The sequence below is a fragment of the Peromyscus californicus genome, unplaced genomic scaffold (assembly GCF_007827085.1).
Source record: "Peromyscus californicus insignis strain IS unplaced genomic scaffold, ASM782708v3 Scaffold_22__1_contigs__length_63687245, whole genome shotgun sequence".
Lineage (NCBI taxonomy): Eukaryota > Metazoa > Chordata > Mammalia > Rodentia > Cricetidae > Peromyscus > Peromyscus californicus.
The window spans coordinates 42136125-42160257 of NW_026294525.1; the positions used below are offsets into that span (position 1 = coordinate 42136125).

At 38.7% G+C, this 24133-nt stretch overlaps 1 protein-coding gene across 3 annotated transcripts in view; it reads left to right on the top strand.

The window, feature by feature from the left end:
- Tbc1d32 (TBC1 domain family member 32) overlaps positions 1–24133 on the top strand; it is a 228459-nt gene that overhangs the window by 125098 nt on the left and 79228 nt on the right. For all 3 annotated transcript variants that reach the window (XM_052751314.1, XM_052751315.1, XM_052751316.1), the window contains exon 23: positions 23153–23275. In XM_052751314.1, coding sequence (XP_052607274.1) covers positions 23153–23275 — 123 coding nt within the window. The remainder of the gene's footprint in view (positions 1–23152; positions 23276–24133) is intronic.

The following is a 24133-nucleotide window of genomic DNA, read 5'->3' on the forward strand; positions in this document are numbered from 1 at the left end:
CATTTGTTAACATGTGCCGAGGCCAGTTCCATGACTTGAATCTTGTGAATATTGCAGTAAAGATGGATGGGCAGGTGTGGCTGTAGCTTGCTGACTTAGATTCTTTTGGATATATTCCCAGAAGTGGTACATCTGGATTTTATGATGGGTTTTTTTTTTCTTTTTTTTTGCAGTTTTGTGAGGAGTGCGGGGAGTTTACCCGCCAACCCGACAGTTTCCCAGTTTTCTTGAGTGTGAGCAGCAGGAAATATTAGATAGAAGGATTTAGATTGCGGAGATAAACAGATAGAAAGTAAAAAATAGCCTCGAGAGGGCCTGGAACCTGTTCCAAGGAGCCCTGTCTCTGCCCCCTAAAAATAGGGTATTTATAGAGATGCCAAGAGGTGGAGCAAAAGACCTCCCCCCAGCACAGCCAAGTGCAGACCATCTCAGACACCTGCACTCAGGCCCGTGGTCCTAATCATTCTTTCTATGCAGATCTGCTGAGTAAAGCCACAAGGAACCTGAAAACGGACTCCCGAAGAGGAGCATCCACATTGATCCTCATGGTTGCAGGATAATTCCTATTCCCACCAGTAATAAAGTATGAATTCCCTTTATTCCCGCATTTTCAACATCATTTATTGTTATTTATTTTCTTAATTATAGCTATCAGATTAATAGAATATTATATACTTTTGCATTTCCCTGATGGGTAAGGATGTTGAATATTCATGGATTTTTTTGGGGGGGGGCAGGATTTCATGTAATCTACATTGGATTATAACTCCTTCTATAGTTGAGAGTGCTCTTGAGCTGATTGTCCAGCCTCCACCTTCCAAGTTCTGGGATTATGCCACTGGGGTTGGTTTATGTGCTGTTGGAGGCCAAAGCAAGAACTATGGGTGATAGGCAAGCACTCTACCAGCCAAGCTATGCATTTCTTTGTTTTGTTTTGTTTTTTGAGACAGGGTTTCTCCGTGTAGCTTTGGTGCCTGTCCTGAATCTCACTCTGTAGACCAGGCTGGCCTCGAACTCACAGAGATCCACTTGGAGCTATGCCTTTCTTTGTCATTAGTCATTGATACCTAATTATTTGAAAGCTTATCATCCTATTTGCTCGTTAATTTTTTGGATTGTTTGCTTTTGGGGTATTGACTTTAATTTTTTTGTTTTAGTTCTTATACATGCTATGCATGATTTCTCTGACAGATATATAGCTGGCAAAGATCTTGTCTGTAGGTTATCTCATCATTTAGTTGTTTCCTTAGCTGTGTAAAAACAATGAAGTTTTGTGCAATTTCATTTCTTAGTTTTTGGTATTGCTGCCTGAGGTATTCAATTTTTTTTTTTTTTGTAGAAATTTGGGATCTAACCCCCACCCCCACTTTTTTTCTGTGAACAAGGTCATTGGAATTTCTGTGGGGGTTATCTGGATCTGGAGATTACTTTTGGCAATCTAGGCAGTTTTGCAATATTAATTCTGATGAATATGGGTGGTCTTGCAGATAAAATAATCCTATACTTAAGAGATCTTGACAGACTCTCCAGGAAACTAAGAAGTGATAAACACTTTCAGTAAAGGAGAAGGATTTGAAATTAACCGTGCAGAAATCAGTGCCTTTCTTATGGACTAGAAGTAAAAGTGTTAGGAAGAAATCACAAAGGAAAAAAAAAAATACTAGCTCTAAGCCTAACCTAGGAAGCCAGAGACCCCTGTAATGAAAATTTTCAAACACTGAGCAGGGCAATTGAGAGAATAACTTTGCCTTACATGAATTCTCAGTAAAGGGCTGCTTACTTCTGTGAAGGAGACAAAATAATCCCTTTGGTAACGGGTCACCTTTTCCTCAGCTCCTCTTGAGCCTGCCCAAATGGGATGAAGGACAGAACGACACCATGAGAGCTTGCTGTTATTTTTGTCAAAATAGGAACAAAATGGGATTTTTTTAAAACAAAAACAAGTGGATTTACTCCAAAATTCTAGGAATTTGTGTGCAGTTCTTACAGTGCATTTTGCCAGATGCTCTTGTAGTCCTCAGTCTGCCACTGAAATGTGAACTAGTGGGGAGTTTGCTGGGTTTTTTAAAGCCCAAATGATGGACTTGCTCAGGATGTGGAGACTGTGATTCAGGTTTTATTTCTGCCATGGGTCACACAGAACTGACAGAGTTGATAAGTAGTTCAGAGTAATATACAAACAGTATCTGTCGCTCCCAAAGCTCAGAGGCAAAAATGATGCATCATACTTATTGGTGGTAAACTCTAGAAGATGTAGCAACTTACGAAGCATTTTAGGGTTACCATTTAAACACTTCCTACCAATGGTATTTGGAAGTTTTACTGAGATGGCTAGCATCTCAATATTTAAGAATCTCTTACCCTCTGGTTGTTAAAACATGTAGAGGGAGGTACTTCCTCCTCATTCAGTTACTATTGTGTTAACATTAGAATAGCCCTTCCTGATGGCATCTTACATGGCACCATGTTTGAGACTGTCTTGCACTAAGTTTGGAAAATATGGCAGCTGCCTTGCTGTCCATACTAGAGGGAAGCATGTGCTTTCTATATGCATATTGAACAAGTCAGCAGGACAGTTTTATAGGCTATGCTGATGCATTCTTGTAAAGAGAGTTTATATGATAATATATTTCATTGCACATAATGAGCAGATGCATTATATATTATAACTGGGCATAGGAAATTTAACACTGGATAGATTAGACAGAAATTCCGATCCCCCAGTTGTGTATGAGAAGTTTATTTACTGCCGCAAGTATCTGTTTCCAGTATTTCACAGGGTTTTGATAACAACAATATAAAGATGTACGTAGCTTCTGCTATTACAGGAAGTCTTAGGAAAACTTCTTGGCTGTTCATTGATACCTTGCATTTCTCCTTTTCCAGTATGTACAAATATGGCTCTTAAATTGGGACTTTTTATTTTCGAATATGTTTCAGGGATTTCTGTATTTCTTTATAAAAGAACTACCATTGACAGCTAGGGAGGAAAAATGTAATGATGTTGAGGACTGTGTAAAAAGCGCTTCAGATGTCTAGTGGAGACGAAGATACAGCCTTTGGTACCCAAGGTGAGGTGAGCAGGCCATTTGGGATGTTGTCAGCAAGCATGATTCAATTGAGGTTAGCTATTTTACTGAGCATGTCCACAGCTGTCCAAATGCTCTCCTAGTCACAAAAGGTTTCGAGTCCTCCACGTTTAGTGTAGAGGGAATCTTAGAAGGTCTTATTAATAAAATCAAACCCGGAGCCAAGTATTGGGGTGAAATGCTGGAAGATCGGAGGACAGAACAAGCCACAGCTTCCTCACCTGGCCAATTCCTCAGGTGGTCTTGTTTCCTCAGACTGGAGGCCTCTGAGTCCTCATCCAGAATGAATCTCAGCTGAATTGTGCTGCTCAAAAGCCTGAATGCTTAACCAGGCCAAAATGCTTCTAGTTTATGATCCTCATGCCTTATATACCTTTCTGCTTTCTACCACCACTCCCTGGGATTAAAGGCGTGAGTCACCATGCTTGGCTGTATCCTTGAACACATGGATTTCTGCCTCTGGAATGCTAGGATTAAAGGCGTGTGCTACCACTGCCTATCCTTTATGTTTAATATTGTGGCTGCTCTGTCTCTGACCCCAGATAAGTTTATTAGCATGCACAATATTTGGGGGAATACAATACCACATTTCCTCTCTTTTTGTCTAAAATTTAAAAAAACTTATAACTAATACAAGAAAAATTATATCCAGTAAGTATATACAATATACACAGTCAAGATTACATTAACGATGTCTAGTCCATTAACATTTGACAGATTCAGATAAAAACTCCATTATATATATTAACAATGTCCAGTCCAGTAACATCTGATAAACTCAGACCAAAAAATTTTCATTACTTATCTTATTTAAAACAAGTAGTTCCTTTTTAAAAGTAGATTCCATAATCTCCCTTTTTATCTAATCATATCCATATTCTCTCTTTTTTCTTTTCATAATACATTCAGTAGTCTACCTGTAGATGTAACCAACGGTTTTATAAAATAAGAAACACAGAGCCAATTCAGAGAAGACAGCCAAGAGGTCAGAGCTAAGAGCCTCACCCTTCCTGATTCAGGGATCCTCTCCAGCCAAGAGAGCTCTCCGAAAGGGACCTACTTCCTGTGTGTCTGTCTTTAAAGTCTTCCTGTTCTGCCTTGTCATTGGTTGTAAACCCAAACATGTGACTGCCTCGTCACTGCCTGAATGTACCGCCCTCCAGGTCCTTAAAGGCGTGCGCCACCGCCGCCATGCACTTGCTATGACTCTAATAGCTCTGACCCCCAGACAACTTTATTTATTAACATACAATTAAAATCACATTTCAGTATAAGTAAAATACCACCACATTTCCCCTTTTCTATTTTAATAAAAAGGAAAAAAAAGAAAAAGGTTATAACTAACAAAAGAAAAACTATATACAAAAGTACAATGACTATATACAATATATACAAGTAATAAATGTCTAAACAATGTCTAGTCCATTTGTATTTGACAAATTCAGAGAAAATAATTTCATTATCTATCCTATTTTGTTAAGTCCAAAATGTATCTAATTCACTTTCTATCCTAATTAATCTTCAACTATAACTAACTAACCTTCAACTATAACTACCTAATCTTCAACTCCCTCAGAGACCCAAGAAGGAAATAATATTAGCTAACAAAAATAAAAACAGAAAGTGCATGCAAGCAACTTCCAAAAAAATTTGTGAGTTGACAGAAACAGCCAGCTGCCTGGACAGTCACCTGAGGTTTCTCCACAGTGTTGGGGCATCATCTTCAGCCTATAGGCTTAGCATATCTGACAGACTCATTTGTGAAGTAGGATGTACACAAGGTCAACAGTTCAACCTCACATTGGGTGAGAGCAGTCCATGTACCAGAAACACCTGAATTCCACTAGTGTCATGTCATGATTCAGGATTTTAAATTCTGGAAATTGTTGTTGATTTTTTAATTCAGCTGTCCATTCTTCTTGGCTGTGTATATATGGCTTCATCTTAGCATCCCGTTCTTCTCCACATCCCTCTGTCAAATGCCAGTTTACTATTGCAAGGCGTGAGCTTAGTTACTCTTCAAGAATAACTGTTTCAGCTGCTGTTCCATTGCACATCAGAAGCCATCGGCCCACTGCCTGTTCAGCTGCCTTCGAAGAAAAGGGCACTGTACCTTTTCCGAATTGCAAAGGCCACTTCAGGGATGGTGCCATATTGTCCTGGCCTCAGAAGATGCCTTTTGATAAAGCCATAACCACACTTGTTTTGGCAAGAATCAGTAGTCCTTTGTTTCATGTCCTGTCTGTCCATTTTGTCAGCAGTTGATTCAAGGATACTTTGTTGTCCAGTGGCTAACTTTTGCCACAATGAAAATTAACTCCATATGCAGTTTCTTCAATGCCCATATTTTCTCTGAAGTAGATTGGTACTGCCAGGAGCCGACATGTCTCATAATCATAACAAAAAAGAAAAATTTTCTAAGTTATTAAAACATTTTAAATGCCATATTCTGTAGATCTCTGAAGGGTTTGAAGATGACCTGTCTAAAATATATCTGCTCAATTTTTAAAACATATCTAATATGACTACAACTTCTATTGTAATGTCTAACTACTAACTTTCATTTCTTTATATCCTAATAGTTGGTAATAATAACATTCAAGGATCAGAAAATTGCATTGTTAAATGAACGGTATAAGTACAATTAGAAATATACATATAGCATTTTCTAACAATATCAATTTCAATATATATAATTTGTATACAATATAAAACAATCCAATCCAATGTAAAGTATTTAAAACTAGTAATTGTCTTTTTCTTCTTCTTTCTTTCTCTTTTTTTTTTAAACAAGAACCTTAAATCTAATCTCCTTTGCTTAGCCTTTTTCCTAACCCTTGACAACAACTTGTAACCAACTCCCCTAAACAATGAAAATTATCCCAGACCCAAAACCCATTAAAAAGACTAAAAAACCACCCGCCCCACACCACCTCTTTGGGAATGTGGGCGTCGTATTCTTAAAATTGCTTCCTGCTGGGTATGGGCGAAGTTATCTTTATCCTGAAAGAAAAATTTTAGGTTAATTGTCAAATTCTAGGAAAGGTAACCATATCTTTCATTATCCAGTCTGTGTATAATGCCAAAGTTCAGGGTTTATCTCAAATCTTTATTCAAGTAGTCTTTGAGACTGGATCATCTCAGCTAGTCATCTCAAAATTGCTATGAGCACCTTGTAGTTCAAAGCTGATCTGTAGATGATGTTTGTCAGCTTAATGATGTTATTATTGTCCACGTGGAATTGTTGTTGTTGTGGGGCCCCAACTTCTTCCTGGAGACTTCAGTTGATGTTAGGCCTGGCCGTGATTTCCTGCAGAAAACTGATAAGAGACTCGAACACAAAGACATATATATGCAGCTAATTGAAGCCTTTTTTCTAGAATTAATTAATACTCTATATGACCATTCATATCTTAACAAAGGTTAAAATGTATATATATCTATATATCTATATATTAATCTTGTAAATTTTGATATAAAATTTATACTTTAAGAAAAGTTTTAAAGAATCAGAATAGAATCAAAGAGTTGAGATTAGTAATATAATAGTCCCTTAGTTAATTTGGCTTTTCTCCTGTCCCATAGCAGAAGATGGCTCTTTTATTCTGGCATGATACAGGGGGTTTGCATTTTCCTTTTAACAACATGCTTGAGTTTAAAGAAGGAGAGAGCCATTCTCCAACTCTAAAGTCAGCTTTAAATTTTAATTGAACTGGGACTATTAGAAGACCAATAGTGTTAAATTTTTAGAGAAAAGCAGAAACAAACATTTAGGAAGACATAAAATTTTTTAGGTAATATATACCCATACGCCGTTTCACTCTGTTTCCTGGGATAGATGATTTGTCCCTTTTCTCAGTTGTCTCATTTGTCCAGTGTTCTTCAGATTCCTTAACCTTCATTCTCCTAAAAGACAAAAACAAAAACCTTTCCCCAAGACTAATTTTGGGGATGTTCCCTTTTGGCAAGTTATTATCTGATTAAATGAAAAGACATGTGTTACTGGTATAAGTTAGTTTAAATTGGATGTTCATGCTTGTTGAAGAACTATCACCTCCTCTAATTAAGAGGTTTCTCTTGTTCAAATCGAACCTTTATCAATTTTGATGGTACCCACAGTTTATCTTCTCCTGTAGAAACAAAAGCAAAACCTCGTCCCCAACGTAACACATACCCTGGTTTCCATTCTGAGGTCAGCACATCCTTAAAGTATATAGGCTGATTTAATTCTGTAGTTTTTTCTATTATCCAATGTCTCTCTGCAGCTGTTGTTCCTTTTTCATTGGCATTAAGAAAATTCAAAGTTAATAGAGCATTATGCAGTCTGTTTCTGGGGGTTTTTGTTACCCCTTTTTGTTTATTTAGCATATCCTTTAGAGTTCTGTTTGATCTTTCTACAATTGCTTGACCTGTAGGATTTTGTGGTATGCCTGTAATATGCTTTATATTGTAATAAGCAAAAAACTGTTTCATTTTAACAGAGACATAAGATGGAGCATTATCAGTTTTGATTTGTGCAGGTATACCCATGATGGCCATAACTTCTAGCAAATGAGTGATTACAGAATCAGCTTTTTCAGAACTCAAAGCAGTTGCCCACTGAAATCCTGAATAAGTATCGATAGTGTGGTGTACATATTTCAGTTTTCCAAATTCTGCAAAGTGAAACACGTCCATCTGCCAGATTTCATTCCTTTGAGTACCTTTTGGGTTACATCCAGCTGGTAATGGCGTTTGATTGTAGAAGGAACAAGTAGGACATTTCTTTACTATTTCTTTGGCTTGTTGCCAGGTTATGGAAAAATCCTTTTTTAAACCTTTACTATTGACATGATGTTTTTTATGAAATTCTGAGGCCTCCAGTACATTTCCTATCAATAATTTATCAATCTCATCATTGCCTTGTGCTAGAGGGCCTGGCAGACCAGTATGGGATCGAATGTGAGTTATATATAAAGGATGACTCCTTTTCCTGATTGTATCTTGTAATTGAATAAATAGTGAAGTTAATTCTGAAGCATCAGGGATAAATTCGGCAGTTTCAATATGTAATACTACTCTTTCAGCATACTGAGAGTCGGTTACTATGTTGAGAGGTTCTGAAAAATCCATTAATACCAACAGAATAGCATACAATTCTGATTTTTGAACTGAATTATAAGGACTTTGAACCACTTTACTTAAATTTTCTGATTTGTAACCTGCCTTTCCTTGTTTGTTGGCATCTGTATAAAATGTACGAACTCCAGATATGGGTTTTTCCCGTACAATTCGAGGCAAGATCCAATCAGCTCTCTTTATAAGATCAATTCTATCGCTTTTGGGATATTTGCTGTTAATTTCTCCCAAAAAATTACTGCAAGCTCTTTGCCAAGGTTCACTTTCTGTCCATAATTTTTCAATATCCTCCTTAGTTAAAGGTACGACAATTTCTGCTGGGTCTATTCCTGCTAATTGACGAAGTCTCAATTTTCCTTTCCAAATCAAGTCAGAGATTTTTTCCACATAAGTTTTTAATTTTTTATTTGGTTTATTTGGTAAAAATATCCATTCTAATATAATATCTTCCCTCTGCATTAATATTCCTGTTGGAGAATGCCTAGAAGGTAAAATAACCAAAATGCAATCCAGCTTTGGATCAATACGATCCACGTGTCCTTCGTGTACTTTCTTTTCTACCAAGGCCAATTCTTTCTCAGCTTCAGGTGATAATTCTCTTGGACTATTTAAGTCCTTGTCACCTTCTAAGGTTTTGAACAAATTATGCAGTTCATCATTTTTTACCCCAACAATAGTTCTTAGATGAGAAATATCTCCCAATAATCTTTGAAAGTCATTAAGAGTCTGTAGTCTATCTCTCCTAATTTGCACCTTTTGGGGTCTAATTTTTTGTAGCTCTATTTTATATCCTAAATAATTAATAGAATCTCCTCTTTGTATCTTTTCAGGAGCAATTTGTAATCCCCAGCAAGGCAAAATTTTCTTTACTTCTTCAAACATTCTTTCTAAAGTATCTGCATTTGAGTCAGCTAGTAAAATATCATCCATATAATGATAAATTATAGATTTAGGAAATTTTTTACGTATCACTTCCAATGGCTGTTGTACAAAATATTGGCACAGAGTTGGGCTATTCAACATTCCCTGTGGGAGGACTCTCCATTGAAATCTTTTAACCGGTTGAGAATTATTGTAAGTAGGCACTGTGAAAGCAAATCTTTCTCTGTCTTTTTCTTGTAAGGGTATTGAAAAGAAACAGTCTTTTAAATCAATAACTATGAGAGGCCATCCTTTTGGTAACAGAGTAGGCAAAGGAATTCCAGATTGTAGAGAGCCCATTGGCTGAATTACTTTGTTAATTGCTCTAAGGTCTGTTACCATTCTCCATTTACCAGATTTCTTCTTAATAACAAATACAGGAGAATTCCAAGGGCTGGTTGATTCTTCAATATGCTGAGCATTTAACTGTTCTTCTACCAGCTCTTCTAAAGCCTGGAGTTTCTCTGTTGTTAAAGGCCATTGCTGGACCCATACAGGCTTGTCTGTTAACCATTTTAAAGGTAGAGCTGTTGATGTCTTTGGAAGATCATCAGTTGTTGTGCCCTGTTCTTATATAATATGGATGCCTGGTGACCATTCAGAATATTGCCTTCTAATATTTCTCTCAGAAACATGTGCTAGTTTATGATTTGTTTCTGAGATTGGTGGGATGTTAATCTGAGTATTCCATTGTTGTAACAAGTCTCGACCCCACAGGTTCATAAGCTATGTTAGCCACATATGGTTTTAATTTTGCTCTCTGTCCTTCTGGACCTATACATTCAAGCCATCTTGCACTCTGTTTCACCTGAGATAATGTCCCAATTCCTAACAGTTGAATGTTTACCTCCTGAAGAGGCCAAGTTGGATGCCAAAATTCTGGTGCAATTATGGTAACGTCCGCACCTGTGTCTACCAGACCAGACAACAAAACACCATTTATTTTTATCGATAATTTTGGTCTTTGTTCATTAATAGAAGTTTGCCAAAAAATTTTCTTTATGTTTTCTCCTGAATTTTCTATTCTCTCTGTTTCATCATCCTGACCAGCATGACTTATTCCAATAGGCATTTGGTTATTTAATTGTTCTGAGTAGGGGTTTCCTCTACGACTGCAGGAAAGGTTTGAACTGGATTTGCTATTGGGGCCTGCATGAGGCCCCTCTGGGAGTTTCCCGAAGACTGAGGCAAAGGATTACCCTGTCTGTCCCTTGTTGATCTACATTCGTTGGTCCAATGTTTTCCCTTACCACACCTTCTGCATACTCCAGAAGGAAGGGGCAGTCTGTTGCCATTGTTCCTTGAAGAAACATTGTTTCTAGGAATGACCTGTTTACAGTCCCTTTTCAAATGTCCTTGCTTTCCACATCCAAAACATCTAACATTCCTCAAACCTCTTGAAATTGCTTCTCCTACCCACGTATCATCATGCTCATGAGCTTCAACATTAACTGTGTCTCTAATCCAATCTTCCAAAGGTGCAGATCTTGCCTTTAACGGCCTGATTATTGTTTTGCATGCTGCATTCTCAAAGGCCAAAGACTCAATTATTATCTTACTAGCTTCTGAATCCGGGACCATTCTCTTTACTGCTGAAGCCAGTCTTTGTAAAAAATCTGTGAAAGATTCTTTTGGGCCTTGTACAACCTTTGTAAATGACTCAGTTTTTTTTCCTGATTCCTCAACTCTGTCCCATGCATTCAAGGCTGCTGTTCGACATAAAATTAGGGTTTGGACATCATATAAACATTGTGCTTGTGCTGAAGCATATTGACCTTCTCCAATAAGCTGATCCTGGCAGACTTGTATTCCTTTATCCCTCCACTGTTTTTCTATGTTTTTAGCTTCATCCTTGAACCAAGTTAGCCACTGAAGCCTTTGACTGGGTTCAAGAACAGCTTGTGCCAGCTCCCGCCAATCCTGTGGTACAATCCTATTATATGTTGACCAAGAGTTTAACATTTGCTTTACATACGGGGAATGCATGCCATAAGATACTATTGCCTCCTTAAACCTTCGTAAATCTAACATTTCAATTGGAGCCCAAATATTTTGTGTAGTCATTTGATCAGGCAACTGCTGTATGGTTACTGGACAAACTAAGGGTGACTGTGTGAACACAGGCTTTCTTTCTGTAACCCTATGATCCAATCTTGAAGCAACTTCACTGTTAGTTTCTTCTGTCTGAGTTTTTACAGGTTTATCAAGTTTTTCTAAAGCTGTCATCCTGGCACTTAAATTGACTATCTTTTTAAATTGTAAAATGAGAATAAGCATAGTAATAAAAAGCATAATTCGGTCAACATTAATCTTCTCATATAGCTGTTCCATTGTCAGACTGTCTAAAATTGCAAACAAAGCCCAATTTTCTTCCAATGAACACAGAAAACCCATTTTTTTTAAATGTGGAAAAAATTTCTCTTTTAAATAGTTTCCTTTAAAATATTCGATATGTTAAGTGACTTACCAAGTCCTCATAGAACAGTACCAATCCAAGGGAATTTCAAAACAGCCTCCTAGTGTTCGAGGTGTGAATCCAGAGAGAGAGAGAGAGTGAGAGAGAGAACACGCAAGAACCGTAGCCACAAGTTGTGCCTAAGAACTTGAATCCAGCCACGTGTTCCCGCTTGAGCCTAGTCAAGCCTTGGATCTGGCTACCTTAAGCTCCAACCACGTGCGTTGGCTTTACAGGCAGGGGCCCTGTTCGGCAGGGCAGGCCTGAATTGTCTGTAGCACCGGCTTTAAGCAAGTAGCTCAAAGTTAGTCTGGACTGAGGCCAAGCCGACCTGGGCCCGGGCTAGGGAGCCGGCCGCCCTGGCGGGAGACCCTCCCGGACCTGCCGGCCGCCCTGGCGGGAGACTGGACCTGCCGGCCGCCCTGGTGGGAAACCGGACCTGCCGCCAAGCCAAGTTAAGCGGTTTTTAATGGATTCTTGTCACGTTGGGCGCCAAATGTAGATGTAACCAACGGTTTTATAAAATAAGAAACACAGAGCCAATTCAGAGAAGACAGCCAAGAGGTCAGAGCTAAGAGCCTCACCCTTCCTGATTCAGGGATCCTCTTCAGCCAAGAGAGCTCTCCGAAAGGGACCTACTTCCTGTGTGTCTGTCTTTAAAGTCTTCCTGTTCTGCCTTGTCATTGGTTGTAAACCCAAACATGTGACTGCCTCGTCACTGCCTGAATGTACCGCCCTCCAGGTCCTTAAAGGCGTGCGCCACCGCCGCCATGCACTTGCTATGACTCTAATAGCTCTGACCCCCAGACAACTTTATTTATTAACATACAATTAAAATCACATTTCAGTATAAGTAAAATACCACCACATCTACCTTTTGTCATTTTTATGTCTTCCCCTTTTTCTTCAGTGTAGATTCAGTGATCTACCTATTTATCCTATTATTTCTTTATCTTTTTTCTCAGAGTAGATTCAATGATCTATCTCATAGTTTAGTCTCATGCCATGCTTAAAAAAGACTTCTATAGGCAGACAAACTCTTCTGTGTGTATCACCTTCGTTCAACAACTCACACTCCCAAGCGTACTAGACTGTTTGGCTTCTTGGGGAACCACAAGGTCATAATTTAGTGCCTTACTTGTACCCTGTTTTGTGTCTTGAGATAGAGAATAAGGTTGTTGCTTAGTTTTTGTCTGTCTTCTGATATAAAGAAGTTTCTCTAGACAAAAGTGATCCAATAAGACATTGCCTAAGATGGTATTGTGGGGTAGCAATCCCTTTTTTCTAATCATATTAGGACTACTCATATATACAGTCTTTTAAGACTTAAGTTTAATTTGCTGTTGATAACATTACATAAATTTACTTTAAATGAGTTTTTTTTGTATTTTTTTCATTCTAAGAAGTTCTGAAAATGTTTATGATTTGCCAGTGACTTTGGGTTTAAGAAAGGTAATTGAGCCGGGCGGTGGTGGCGCACGCCTTTAATCCCAGCACTCGGGAGGCAGAGCCAGGCGGATCTCTGTGAGTTCGAGGCCAGCCTGGGCTACCAAGTGAGTTCCAGGAAAGGCGCAAAGCTACACAGAGAAACCCTGTCTCGAAAAACCAAAAAAAAAAAAAAAAAAAAGAAAGGTAATTGATGAATTTCTTTGGAATAGTTTTGTTGTTGTTTTGACAGGATCTCATTCTTGAAGAAATATTTCTGAATACAACCTTCTTATTTTAAATGTAAAAGAAGCATCCCCCCTCCACATTTGAATTGGGTTAAACAAAAATCAAACCTAATGGTTTGTTGCTAATGAATCTCATACGTAAGATTTGAAATATATTTGCTAGTCATTTTTCTGATTTACTATACAGAAAGAATACTGAAATAACATGTATACTTTTATTAACTTTGTTAACTTAGATTTAATATCACATTGGCAAAGATAATATTATTTTACTGAAGTGCTATTTCCTTCTATGTTTAGTCTGTCTGCTGTTTAATACAAATATGCTGGTATAATTAGTGAGCCATTAAGATTTGTTTATTAGATGAATGCATAATTAAGGAGCAAATGTCATTAGCTGTTATCAAGTCTGGCAAGAATCTGTATGCATCACCATTAAAATGTACTTGCCTATTAGTATTCTGCATCTGTTTACGAGTCACATATGAATTTGTACTTCTTATGACTGTAATGATATACTCTTCCTCATTATCCACTGTAGCATAACACTTGTTTTTAATGAAATATTAAAATTATTATTAAATAAAATTTAAACATGCAGTTTAATAAATTGTTATGACCACTTACCCATGCAATTCTAATCAAGTAAGAATTCACTAGTACTATTGAACTTTGTTTTTCATGGCTACTTTTTTCCCCCAGTGGTTCTATTATTTGGATTTTTTGTGGTATTTAAACATTTTTTCATGTTTTATTGTCTAGACATGTATTCCTAAACAACATTTTAATTTGTTGTTTCATGGGCTTTATGTTAATGATAGCATAGACTATATATCCTGTCATATCTGGCTACTTCTATGTAGCATTATGTTATTAAAATTAATATTACATGTACATATAATTTAGTTGTCATATACTATTCCATTATATAAGTATGCCATGTTTTGGCTATATATTGTGCCATTAAGTGTATATTTAAGGTTTTTCCTGTTTGGGCTGTTGTTAGCAATTCATACAGCATGTAGAACATTAATTACATATGTATGCATGCATCTGTGTGTGTGTGTGTGTGTGTGTGTGTGTGTGTGTGTGTGTATGGTCACGTAATTCCCAGACAAGACAAAGGTCTTTTAAAATTTCCTATCTGATTCAACGACATTCTTGTTTATCTTTGTATAAGTATCAAGTTGTTTTAGTTGTTATGCCTCTATACTAAGTTACCCAGAGTGGTAAGGAAAGACCTTTATTTGCATGTATGTCTGCATGCCAGAAGAGGGCGCCAGATCTCATTACAGATGGTTGTGAGCCACCATGTGGTTGCTGGGAATTGAGTTCAGGACCTCTGGAAGAACAGTCAGTGCTCTTAACCTCTGAGCCATCTCTCCTGCCCCCAAGGAAAGACCTTTGTTCATTAAAAAAAAAAAAATCCTGCTTGCTTTCTGACCTTCTCTTTGCCACATAAAATTTAAAGGCAGCTTGTCACACTGATCCCACTACTGGGATTATAATTATCATTGTGTTCATTCTGTAATCAACACTGAATGAATTGGCATCTTTATAATGCCAAATTTTCTAATCTATAAACATACTATATATCTCCATTTAATTAAGTATTGTTTAATTATGCTCATTAAGGTTTTATAGTTTTGCCCATAGAAGATTTATAGCTTTGGGGGACTTGTTTTCATCTTACAGTGTTTTGTGTAGCATATATATTACAGTGTGGCTGCATCCCCAAGTGACTGATTGCAGAAGTGATATGAGGTCAGATCCTTAACCTCGTTTGTTCCTGGTTCTTGATGGATGAAATATTGACAATGACTGTATTTGTGGTGTTAACTGCTAAGTGAAGTGTGTTACACCTCTCCCAATATTGGAAAGTAATAAGCACTTGATAGGGAGAATTATCTATTGAGTTATAAAAATTATTTGATTAATTCTTTATAATGATTTTAATCCACTGTTACTATAGTGAAAGTAGTTTTGATTATAATATATTTAAATTGAATTCACATTTTTTGCTAAATTTAGCATGCAGGTAGGATCTGTGCCTGCTTACTGTAATACTTAAGTTTTTCAGTCTTATACCAATAGCTGTCTTCATATAAATCCTATGCTTTTCATGTTTTAAAAGATATTATATGCTTTGCTATTTTTAGAAAGCTTTCTTTTTTCATGGCAATGTTTAATTGCTCATTACTAGTATAACTAAATGTACAGGGTTTTCAAAGTATTATCATACTGGCTTCCCTACATAATTCTTGTAAGTACATGCCGTGTGTGTGTGTGTGTGTGTGTGTGTGTGTGTGTGTGTGTGTACATAAAATTTCTCCTGTAACTTTTAGTTGTTTTCTTATCACCTGAATGGCAGGATCATACTTTTAGTTGCTTATGTATTGACCTTGGAGTTTTACTGTGGTTCCCTCCTTCTTAATATCAGGGTAGGGGTGGGGTGGGGGTGGGGGTGTGGGGGGAACTACATGCTAGGATGTGCAGTGAATACCTCAAATTTTGCATCCTATTAAAGCCTGTATATACTATACTTTTTCTATGCTATAATAAATATTTTATTTATAAATTAAGTATAAGAGATTGACAGTAATTGGTTTGAGTAATTCTATTGTATACTCTTAAGATTTATTTGAATATTATCTTTTCTCTGAAAATAGGCCATTTTGCCTCTCTGAGCATTCTTCTTGTAATAATGTAAGATTAGATATCACACTTGTCTGCTGAGATGAAATGTGGTGAATGACCACAGTTAAGCTGCTCTGTAAGTGTTGATCTAACAACCAAACCAATTACTGCATGAGTAATGGGCAGGTAGCATGTACAGGGGACAGGTCCTAAGTCATGTAACACTGCATCAGAACATACCACTCAGAACATCTAACCACCCCTCTCTAATATACTCAGCTGGTTAGAGGGAGATTATAGGTTCTGTCTGTACTTAACCGGAGAGCATCAGGGGAATTAGTGAAACCTGTAAGGATTATGTCCTTAATTATGTCACCAACCTGTGACGCCACCCCTCTTTCCTTATTACCCCCTCCGCGCAGTCTTTTCTCTCCCTCTCTCCCCCAATAAAGCTCTAGAAAGGTAACTATGGCTCATGACTCCTCTGCCACCAATACATCCAGCACTTTTCTCAGTCGGCATGGCCAGCCACCAGCGCCGCCGCTTAACCAACAAAACCTGTGTATATCTTCCACAGATACTTTTTCATTAAGTTAAACCTTACAGAATCCTACTTTAAACCACTGTCTAATCTAAATTATGATAATATAATCTTAACTGATTTTTACATATCTGCCCCTGCCTAATTTCAATTCTGTAATAGCCAGATTTATCTCTACCTTATAATTTCAGTTTCCTGTATTATTTTAATTTTTTTACAGATAACTTATATTGTTAATATGTATATTTATTTATACATGTTATATATTCTACATTTTACACAGATACATATTAATGGGATAATATGTAGGCAGAAGTTTCTCTCCTGTCTGCCTGTTCCCAAATACCTGACAGCTGCTTCCCAAATAATTGACTTAAAGGTTTAATATTACTTATAAATGCCCAGTTGGTAACTCAGGCTTATTACTGACTAGCTCTTTTTTTTTTTTTCCGGTTTTTTTTTTTTTTTTTTTTTTTTTTTTTTTGAGACAGGGTTTCTCTGTGTAGCTTTGCGCCTTTCCTGGAACTCACTTGGTAGTCCAGGCTGGCCTCGAACTCACAGAGATCCGCCTGGCTCTGCCTCCCGAGTGCCACCACCGCCCGGCAAAGATTTATTTATTTATTTGTTTGTTTATTTATTTATTAATGTATACTGTGTTCTGCCTGCATGAATGCCTGCAGGCCAGAAGAGGGCACCAGATCTCATTACAGATGGTTGTGAGCCACCATGTGGGTGCTGGGAATTGAACTCAGGACCTCTGGAAGAGCAGCCAGTGCTCTTAACCGCTGAGCCATCTCTCTAGCCCTACTAGCTCTTACACTTAAATTAACCCATAATTCTTATCTATATTTAGCCATGTGGCTTGGTACCTTTGCTCAGTGCAGCATTCTTTCTCATCTTGCTCCTTCTGTGTCTGCTGGCTGCTCCTGGACTCTGCCCTTCCTCTTCCCAGAATTCTGCTGGTCTGGTTGATCCGCCTATACTTCCTATAATAAAATGGCCAGTTAGCATTTTATTAAACCAATTTAGGTGACTGTGGAAGGCCCCAGACAGCTTGACCACACAGCAGCCATGACAAGCTTAGGGGCCTAGACACAGCTTCTGTGACAGGCTTACTGGCAGGCAACACCCAGATCCAGGAAAAGTCTTAAGCTGATACCACCCAGGGATCCACCTAGGGATGAGGAAGTACCTGACATCCCAAACATTCCAACCATTAGATAAGGTGGCCAGATGTCCTGGAGTCTAGCACACACCTATTTTTGTTTTACAGATACCCCTAGACAATTGTCAGCCAATCAGAGTCCTGGACCCTGGAAATCCCTTCACCCCAACCTCTGCTATGATAAAAACTCTGCCCCACCTGAGCTCAGGGCTCTGCTCTCACCACTGTGTCTGACAGAGAGAGGGACCAAGCTCTGGAGCTTGAAATAAAGGCTCTTTGCTTTTACATGCAGGATTCTGTCTCCGTGGTGGTCTTTTGGGGGTCCCTGAGATCTGGGCATAACTGTGACAAATCTTTACAGTGTACCAAAGCATTATCCCATAGCAGTAATGTGTGCATTTTAATACATTATATGTTATGCCCAGATTGCAGGCACCCCCAAAAGACCACCAAGAAGACCAAATCACATATGTAAAAGCAAAGAGCCTTTATTTTCAAACTCTGAACTTGGTGTCTCTGTCTGACGCAGTGGTGAGAGCAGAGAGCCCTGAGCTCAGGCGGGGTAAAGTTTTTATTATAGTAGAGGTTTGGATGAGGGGATTTCTGAGGGTTCAGGAGCCTGATTGGCTGACAATTGTCTAGGAGTATCTGTAAAACAGAAATAGGTGTGTGCTAGACTCAGAGACACCTGGCCACCTTATCTAATCTTACCTAATGGATGGAATGTTTGGGATGTCAGGCACTTCCACCTAGATGCAGGCCCTCCCTGGGTGGGGTCAGCTTATGGCTTTTCCTAGGTCTGGGTGTTGCCTGCCAGTAAGCCTGTGACTGAAGCTGTGTGTGGGCCTCTAATAGACCTGTCATGGCAGCTGTGTGGTCAAGCTGTTTTGGGCCCCCTGCATTATACAATGTATGATGTCAGATCAGGGCAATTGCTGTATCCCACTTGTACCATGTATCATTTATCTGTGTAGGGAACATTTAGAATCCTATCTACTGGTTATATTTTTATTTTTAATTAATTAATTTTTTTTTAGAGTTTCATACATGAATTACAATAGACGAGTCTGGAACCATCATGATTACTGATGTTATCTGGATCCCTGATAATCCCTTGGTCTCATCTCATTGCCTTACCTTTCTAGTCCCACTCTGTCTACTTTGGCTCCTTTATGGTTGTTCCATTGTGCTGGAAATGCTCCCCTCCTAGGCTCTTTGTTCAAGCCATATGCTCTTCTGGATGCTTCTCCTGCGTAGCTCTGAGACTTGCTCTTCTCTTGTGCTTTGCTGACTTGTTAGCACCTCAGGGTTCTTTTCCGATCAATCGCTTTAGCTGATATCCCACAGCGATCCATTTCTCCTACTCTGTTGTAGCATTCGCTTTTGTTCTTCACTGTTTCAGGTGTATCTGTCTGCAGCTCTACTCTCCAAACTTCCTTCAAGACTTTTCCAGTTTCTGTAACTGACCAGGCTATCATTGGTGGAACAAACTAATCTTGGAAGTGATGAGGAACAGGCTAGGAGCATCCAGACTGTGAAAGCACCCCTATAATCAAATGAAAACACTGACCTCTTTTCTAAATAACATTCAATGCCTGCTGTTTATGTTGGGAAGTTAAAACATTATTAATAATTCTTGTTTTTTTATTTCCCAAGTCACTATAAACACATGCAACATCTGATAATGGCAGATTGTTTGTTCTTGAAGATAACACACGCTGAAAGTCACGCACCACGATAAAATTGAAACTATGCATATATACAAATAGGGTGAACATGTAGATGGTTATTTTACATGATACTTGGACATGAACTTGTAATCTATATAATTCATGCTCAGAAATTGAGTAAGCAAGTTAAAAAACCAATGCAGAGATCCTCATGTTCTAAGGAGCTTAAAATGTTGTCCTTGTTATCATAGCTGCCCTATGCTCCTACTCTAGGTATTTATCTGTCTGATAGAATTAATAAAATTAAGCACCATGGGTGCATCAGGCATGGCCTCTGCTTTTTCTTTTTAGAAGCCAGCCATGAGGTTCTTTACAGCAGATGGAAGGACAGGAGCAACCATGGGCTGACTTGACTTTATTTGCATTTAACTGTTTTTTTCTGTCTTGTGAAGGCATGTTTCTACTTTTCAGTGTTAAATGGTACTGGTGGGGAATATTCATACCCATCTGCCTTTCCCAAGACTTTCCTATCCACCATTAGCATTGGCAGAAGGCAGATAGATCTTTCCAGAAGCTGGGGTAGCCTGGCTTAGCAGAGCCTGTCCTGGAGCCCTTCTTAGGCCACCAGTATTATCTCATCTGTTTCACAGCAAAACATTCTTATTTGTAAATTCTTAGACCTTTGAAAAGAATAAAATGCCCCCCTTTTCTTAAAAAATGGTTAGGGAGGATATTTTTTCTTCTTGTGACCCTAATGGGAATCTCGTTAAATGATGACGTGATTTTGCTCCGTTACATATTCATGTCATAAATTACCTCAAGACAGACTTTAATAATACACTTGCCATTCTCTTCTCTTAATGTACTGTATGTGGTTGAATATGATGCTCTTTTGATTTATTGTGTAGTTAATTTTTTAGACTTTGAACTACTACTGGTGCTTGCATGGTTTTAAAAATCTTATATCATCTGTTGGTCTTAATTATTCATCGTCTAATAAGAATTTGGTTCAGTTATGAATTTGTTCATAAATAGAGTTGCTCCAATTCCCATGAATCACCTTATAGCCCGCCAAGAACCCCTCTCCTTTCATATGTTAATTTAGAGAGCCATTGATGCTCATTTGCATCATCAATTCAACAATTTAGTAGGCTGAAAGAAGAAAAAGGTTAACTAATTTCTGCCTAATCTTTGTGTGTGTGTGTGTGTGTGTGTGTGTGTGTGTGTGTGTGTGTGTGTGACAAGTTCCTCCTGCTTGGTTGACCTAAGCATCTTCTATCATCCTTGATTCTTCCCTTTACACCCCATCTTCGGTCCAGTCGGAATTCCCATGTCTTTGTTAGATGACAGACCCTTTTCTACCTGCCTCTCAGCCACACCCCTCTGCACTGACAGGCCTCTGCTGTGAAGGTTAGTGCCTCTGGATGAGATAGGAACACAAACCCAGCCTCCCTGAGCCCCTGCACGTATAAGATAAATGTATGGTTTTACCCTGTACCCGACTGCTTGACACAAAGGCTGTGACAGATCAAATCACACGATGGAGAACTTACCACCGTCTTCTGAAAACCCGTAAAAGTCGGAAAGTTTCAGGGATTTCACAGAAGGTTCCCTCTCTTCTTCAGGTCTTCTGTCATGTTGTACACGGCAGCCCTCTCTTTATGTTGTCTCTTTTACTGAGGCTCCTCTCAAGGTGTTTACAGGAATATCCTTCTGGTTCTCTGTTTACCACGCTGTAGGCACAACCCCACTGCGATGTCTTGTTTGTTTGATTGGTTGGTTGGTTTTGATTTTTACGTAAGACTCAGGTTCTCATGAGAAGAGCCTTTACCCTGTTGCACATCTCCTTAGCTCCTTTACGTACTAATTTTTCTAGCTGCCATTGGCTGAACTTGAACTTGGTTTGTGTTTAAAACTGTTTATTGTGTAGCCTTTTTCTCCTTTCTCCGAGGTTTGGGTTGGGAGCAGCTCAGTCTTTAACTAGATGTCTAATCTTCCCTTTCCTTCCACCTGCATTGAATCTAGATAGTAGCTCAGTTCATCTCTCGACTTCTGTATGTTGAGTGGAATATTTTTCTATATCATTAGGGTGGATTTTTCTTTGGTTTTATATCCTTTGAAATATTGTAGCCAGGCTCTAGACAATGTCATCAAATGGCTATTTTTGATAAAAATCTTAATTTATTTATGTATGCTTTGAATAGGTAAAACATGTAGTGTGCCAAAGTCTGAAATTCATATGATTTCTAAAGACATGAAAAGGTAGTAAGTTAGTAATAGTTTAGTGAACCTCCATGTACGACTCATAATATATCAATATTCTGTATCATTTTGGGAACCTTTGGATATCTATCTGGCCAAAAGCTCATTAGGTAGGTACCCCTCACAGGACTATGGGAATCTGCTATATACGCTTTCCTTTTCCCCACTTCCTTCCAGATCTCCCTTACCTCTCTCTACACAACCAACTTCATGTTCTAGCTCTTCATCTCCTCCTCTCAAAAAAAGCCAAAAATCCAAAACAGATAAACTAAAAATATCAAGCATTAAGACAAAACAAACAAACAAATAAAAACAAAAAAATAAAAAACAAACAAACAAAAAACCCAAAACAATAAAACAAAATCGTACAATGAAACATGGAGTCCATTTTGTGTTGGCCAACTGTTCCTGGGCACGAGGCCTGCCTTGAAGTGTGGTTGATATACCAGTGACACTTGATGAGAGAAAACTGACTTCCCCTTTGCCAGTGGCTATCAACTGCAGATAACTTCTTGGTTGGGGTGGGAGTCCATGTCGACTTCTCCCTCTCAGTGCTGGGACGCGGTCGGGCTTGAACCTGTGGAGGCCTCGTGTATGCTACCACAGTCTCTGGGAGTTCATGTGTGCATCGTCAGTCCTGCTGTGTCTGGAAGACACTGTTTCCTTGGAGTCATCCATCCCCAATGGCTCTTACAATATTTCTGCCTCCTATTTTCCATGGATCCCTGAGCCTTGAAGGGAAGGCTTTGATGGAGACATCCCATTTAGAACTGAGTGCTCCACACTCTGTCACTCTCTGCACATTGTCCTGTCGTGGGTCTCCGTGTTTGTTCCCATCTGATGCAAGAGGAAGCTTCTCTGATGGGGGTTGAGTGAGGCACTGATTTCTGAGGTTTCCACTTCATAACCTCAGCTTTTCATTTCCACAAAGTCAGTTTTGATCCTGTCACTTTAACACTGCCCTTTTATTCAGTGAATGTGTCTTAGATTAGTGGTAAAATTACCGTTTCTTCATTCCTTCTGCAATTAATCATTGAAAGAAACTTTATGGTAATTTGTACTTTGAATGGATTCATTAATATTCCCTGATGAATCTTTAAGTAACAGTTGAGAAGAATGAACTATATTTGTTGTTACTGCAATTTTTTTTTTTTTTAAGACAGGATCCTCTATATTCCAAACTGGCCTGGAATCTATGACAATCTTCCTGTCTCAGCTTCCTGAGTGCAGGATTACAGGTGCCCACCATGAGCCTGGCTAAGAAGAATGTTCTCATATTCATGCTGTTATAAAAATTAAGAATAACTTCTGAAGCAGAGATTACAACTCTAAATATTTAAAAATATATCTGAGAGTTCAGTGTGGTAACTCATGCCTATAATTCCAGCAATTGCAAAGCTGAGGCAGGAGGATTGCTGTAAGTCTGGGACCAGCTTATGCTGCACAGTGAGTTCCAGGCTAACCTGGGCTGTGAAGTGAGACTGTTGGAAAACACAGACAAACTTGAAATAACTGTGTAGACATTCTTATGAGATTGGTGTCTCAAGGCTCAGGTATTACTTTGAAATCTTAAGAATGTCCACGCTGGACTTCACATGATGCTACTTTTCTTCTCCTGTAGGTTATTAAGTGTGGTGTGCTGTGATCTGGATGCTCTTCTCTTACTGGAGGCTCAGTATCAAGTATCCAACATGTTACTACATGCTCAGGAAGAAAATACCTTTGAGATCTCCGAGAACCACAGGTTCGGAAACAAAACAAAACAAAAGGCGGCATTAGAATGATACTATCAGCAGTTTTCCTTACAAATGATTTGAAACTAATTTTCTGTATAATTTTTATACTGCCTGAATTACTGCATTAAAACAGCAGAGTAAAAAGCCATTTAAGCGTGAATGTCACAGGAAGATGATGATACACGTTTTTTGGAGAGTGCTACATTTATCCTTTGTTCCTGTTGTCTTAGTATCTTTTCCCTTAGTTTGCAGGAGCTCCTGCCACTTTTCAGTTCCCGTCACTTTGTACAGTGACCCTCTGAGGAAAAGTGCCGGCTGTTCCATCTCTCTTGGGGCCGTTCTGTGCCCCGTTTCCTAATTATGTCAGCTTAGAGTCACGCCTTCTGATTATTTGCCAAGTGAGGTTTTGATCATTTTTATTTTCCTACTAATAAATCACACTTGCCATTACCTCAGTTTGGCTGACATTTATAGAATACACATTCAACAGCTGTTATCACTCTCATGTCTGTAACTCAGATCATAGTAGTGCACTTCCTTCCTGCCCAGGCCACGGACAGTTACATCATTTGATGTTGACGTTTGATATAGAAGGAAAACATTGGTAGTATCAGAATCTATTCATCAGCAATGTGTACGTTGTAGATTTGGGGCACTGTCTCTAGGACACAGGAGAAACTCGTGTCTCATGTCTCCTTGGTTGCGAGCCTAGTCTTCAATGGCTGAGCCATCTCTCCATCTCAGGAGGAGCTTTCCTCCTCCCACCCCCTAAGACAGGGTTTCTCTGTAGCTTTGGAGCCTGTCCTGGAACTCACTCTGTCTGGAACAGACTGGCCTCAAACTCCCAGAGATCCACCTGCCCCTGC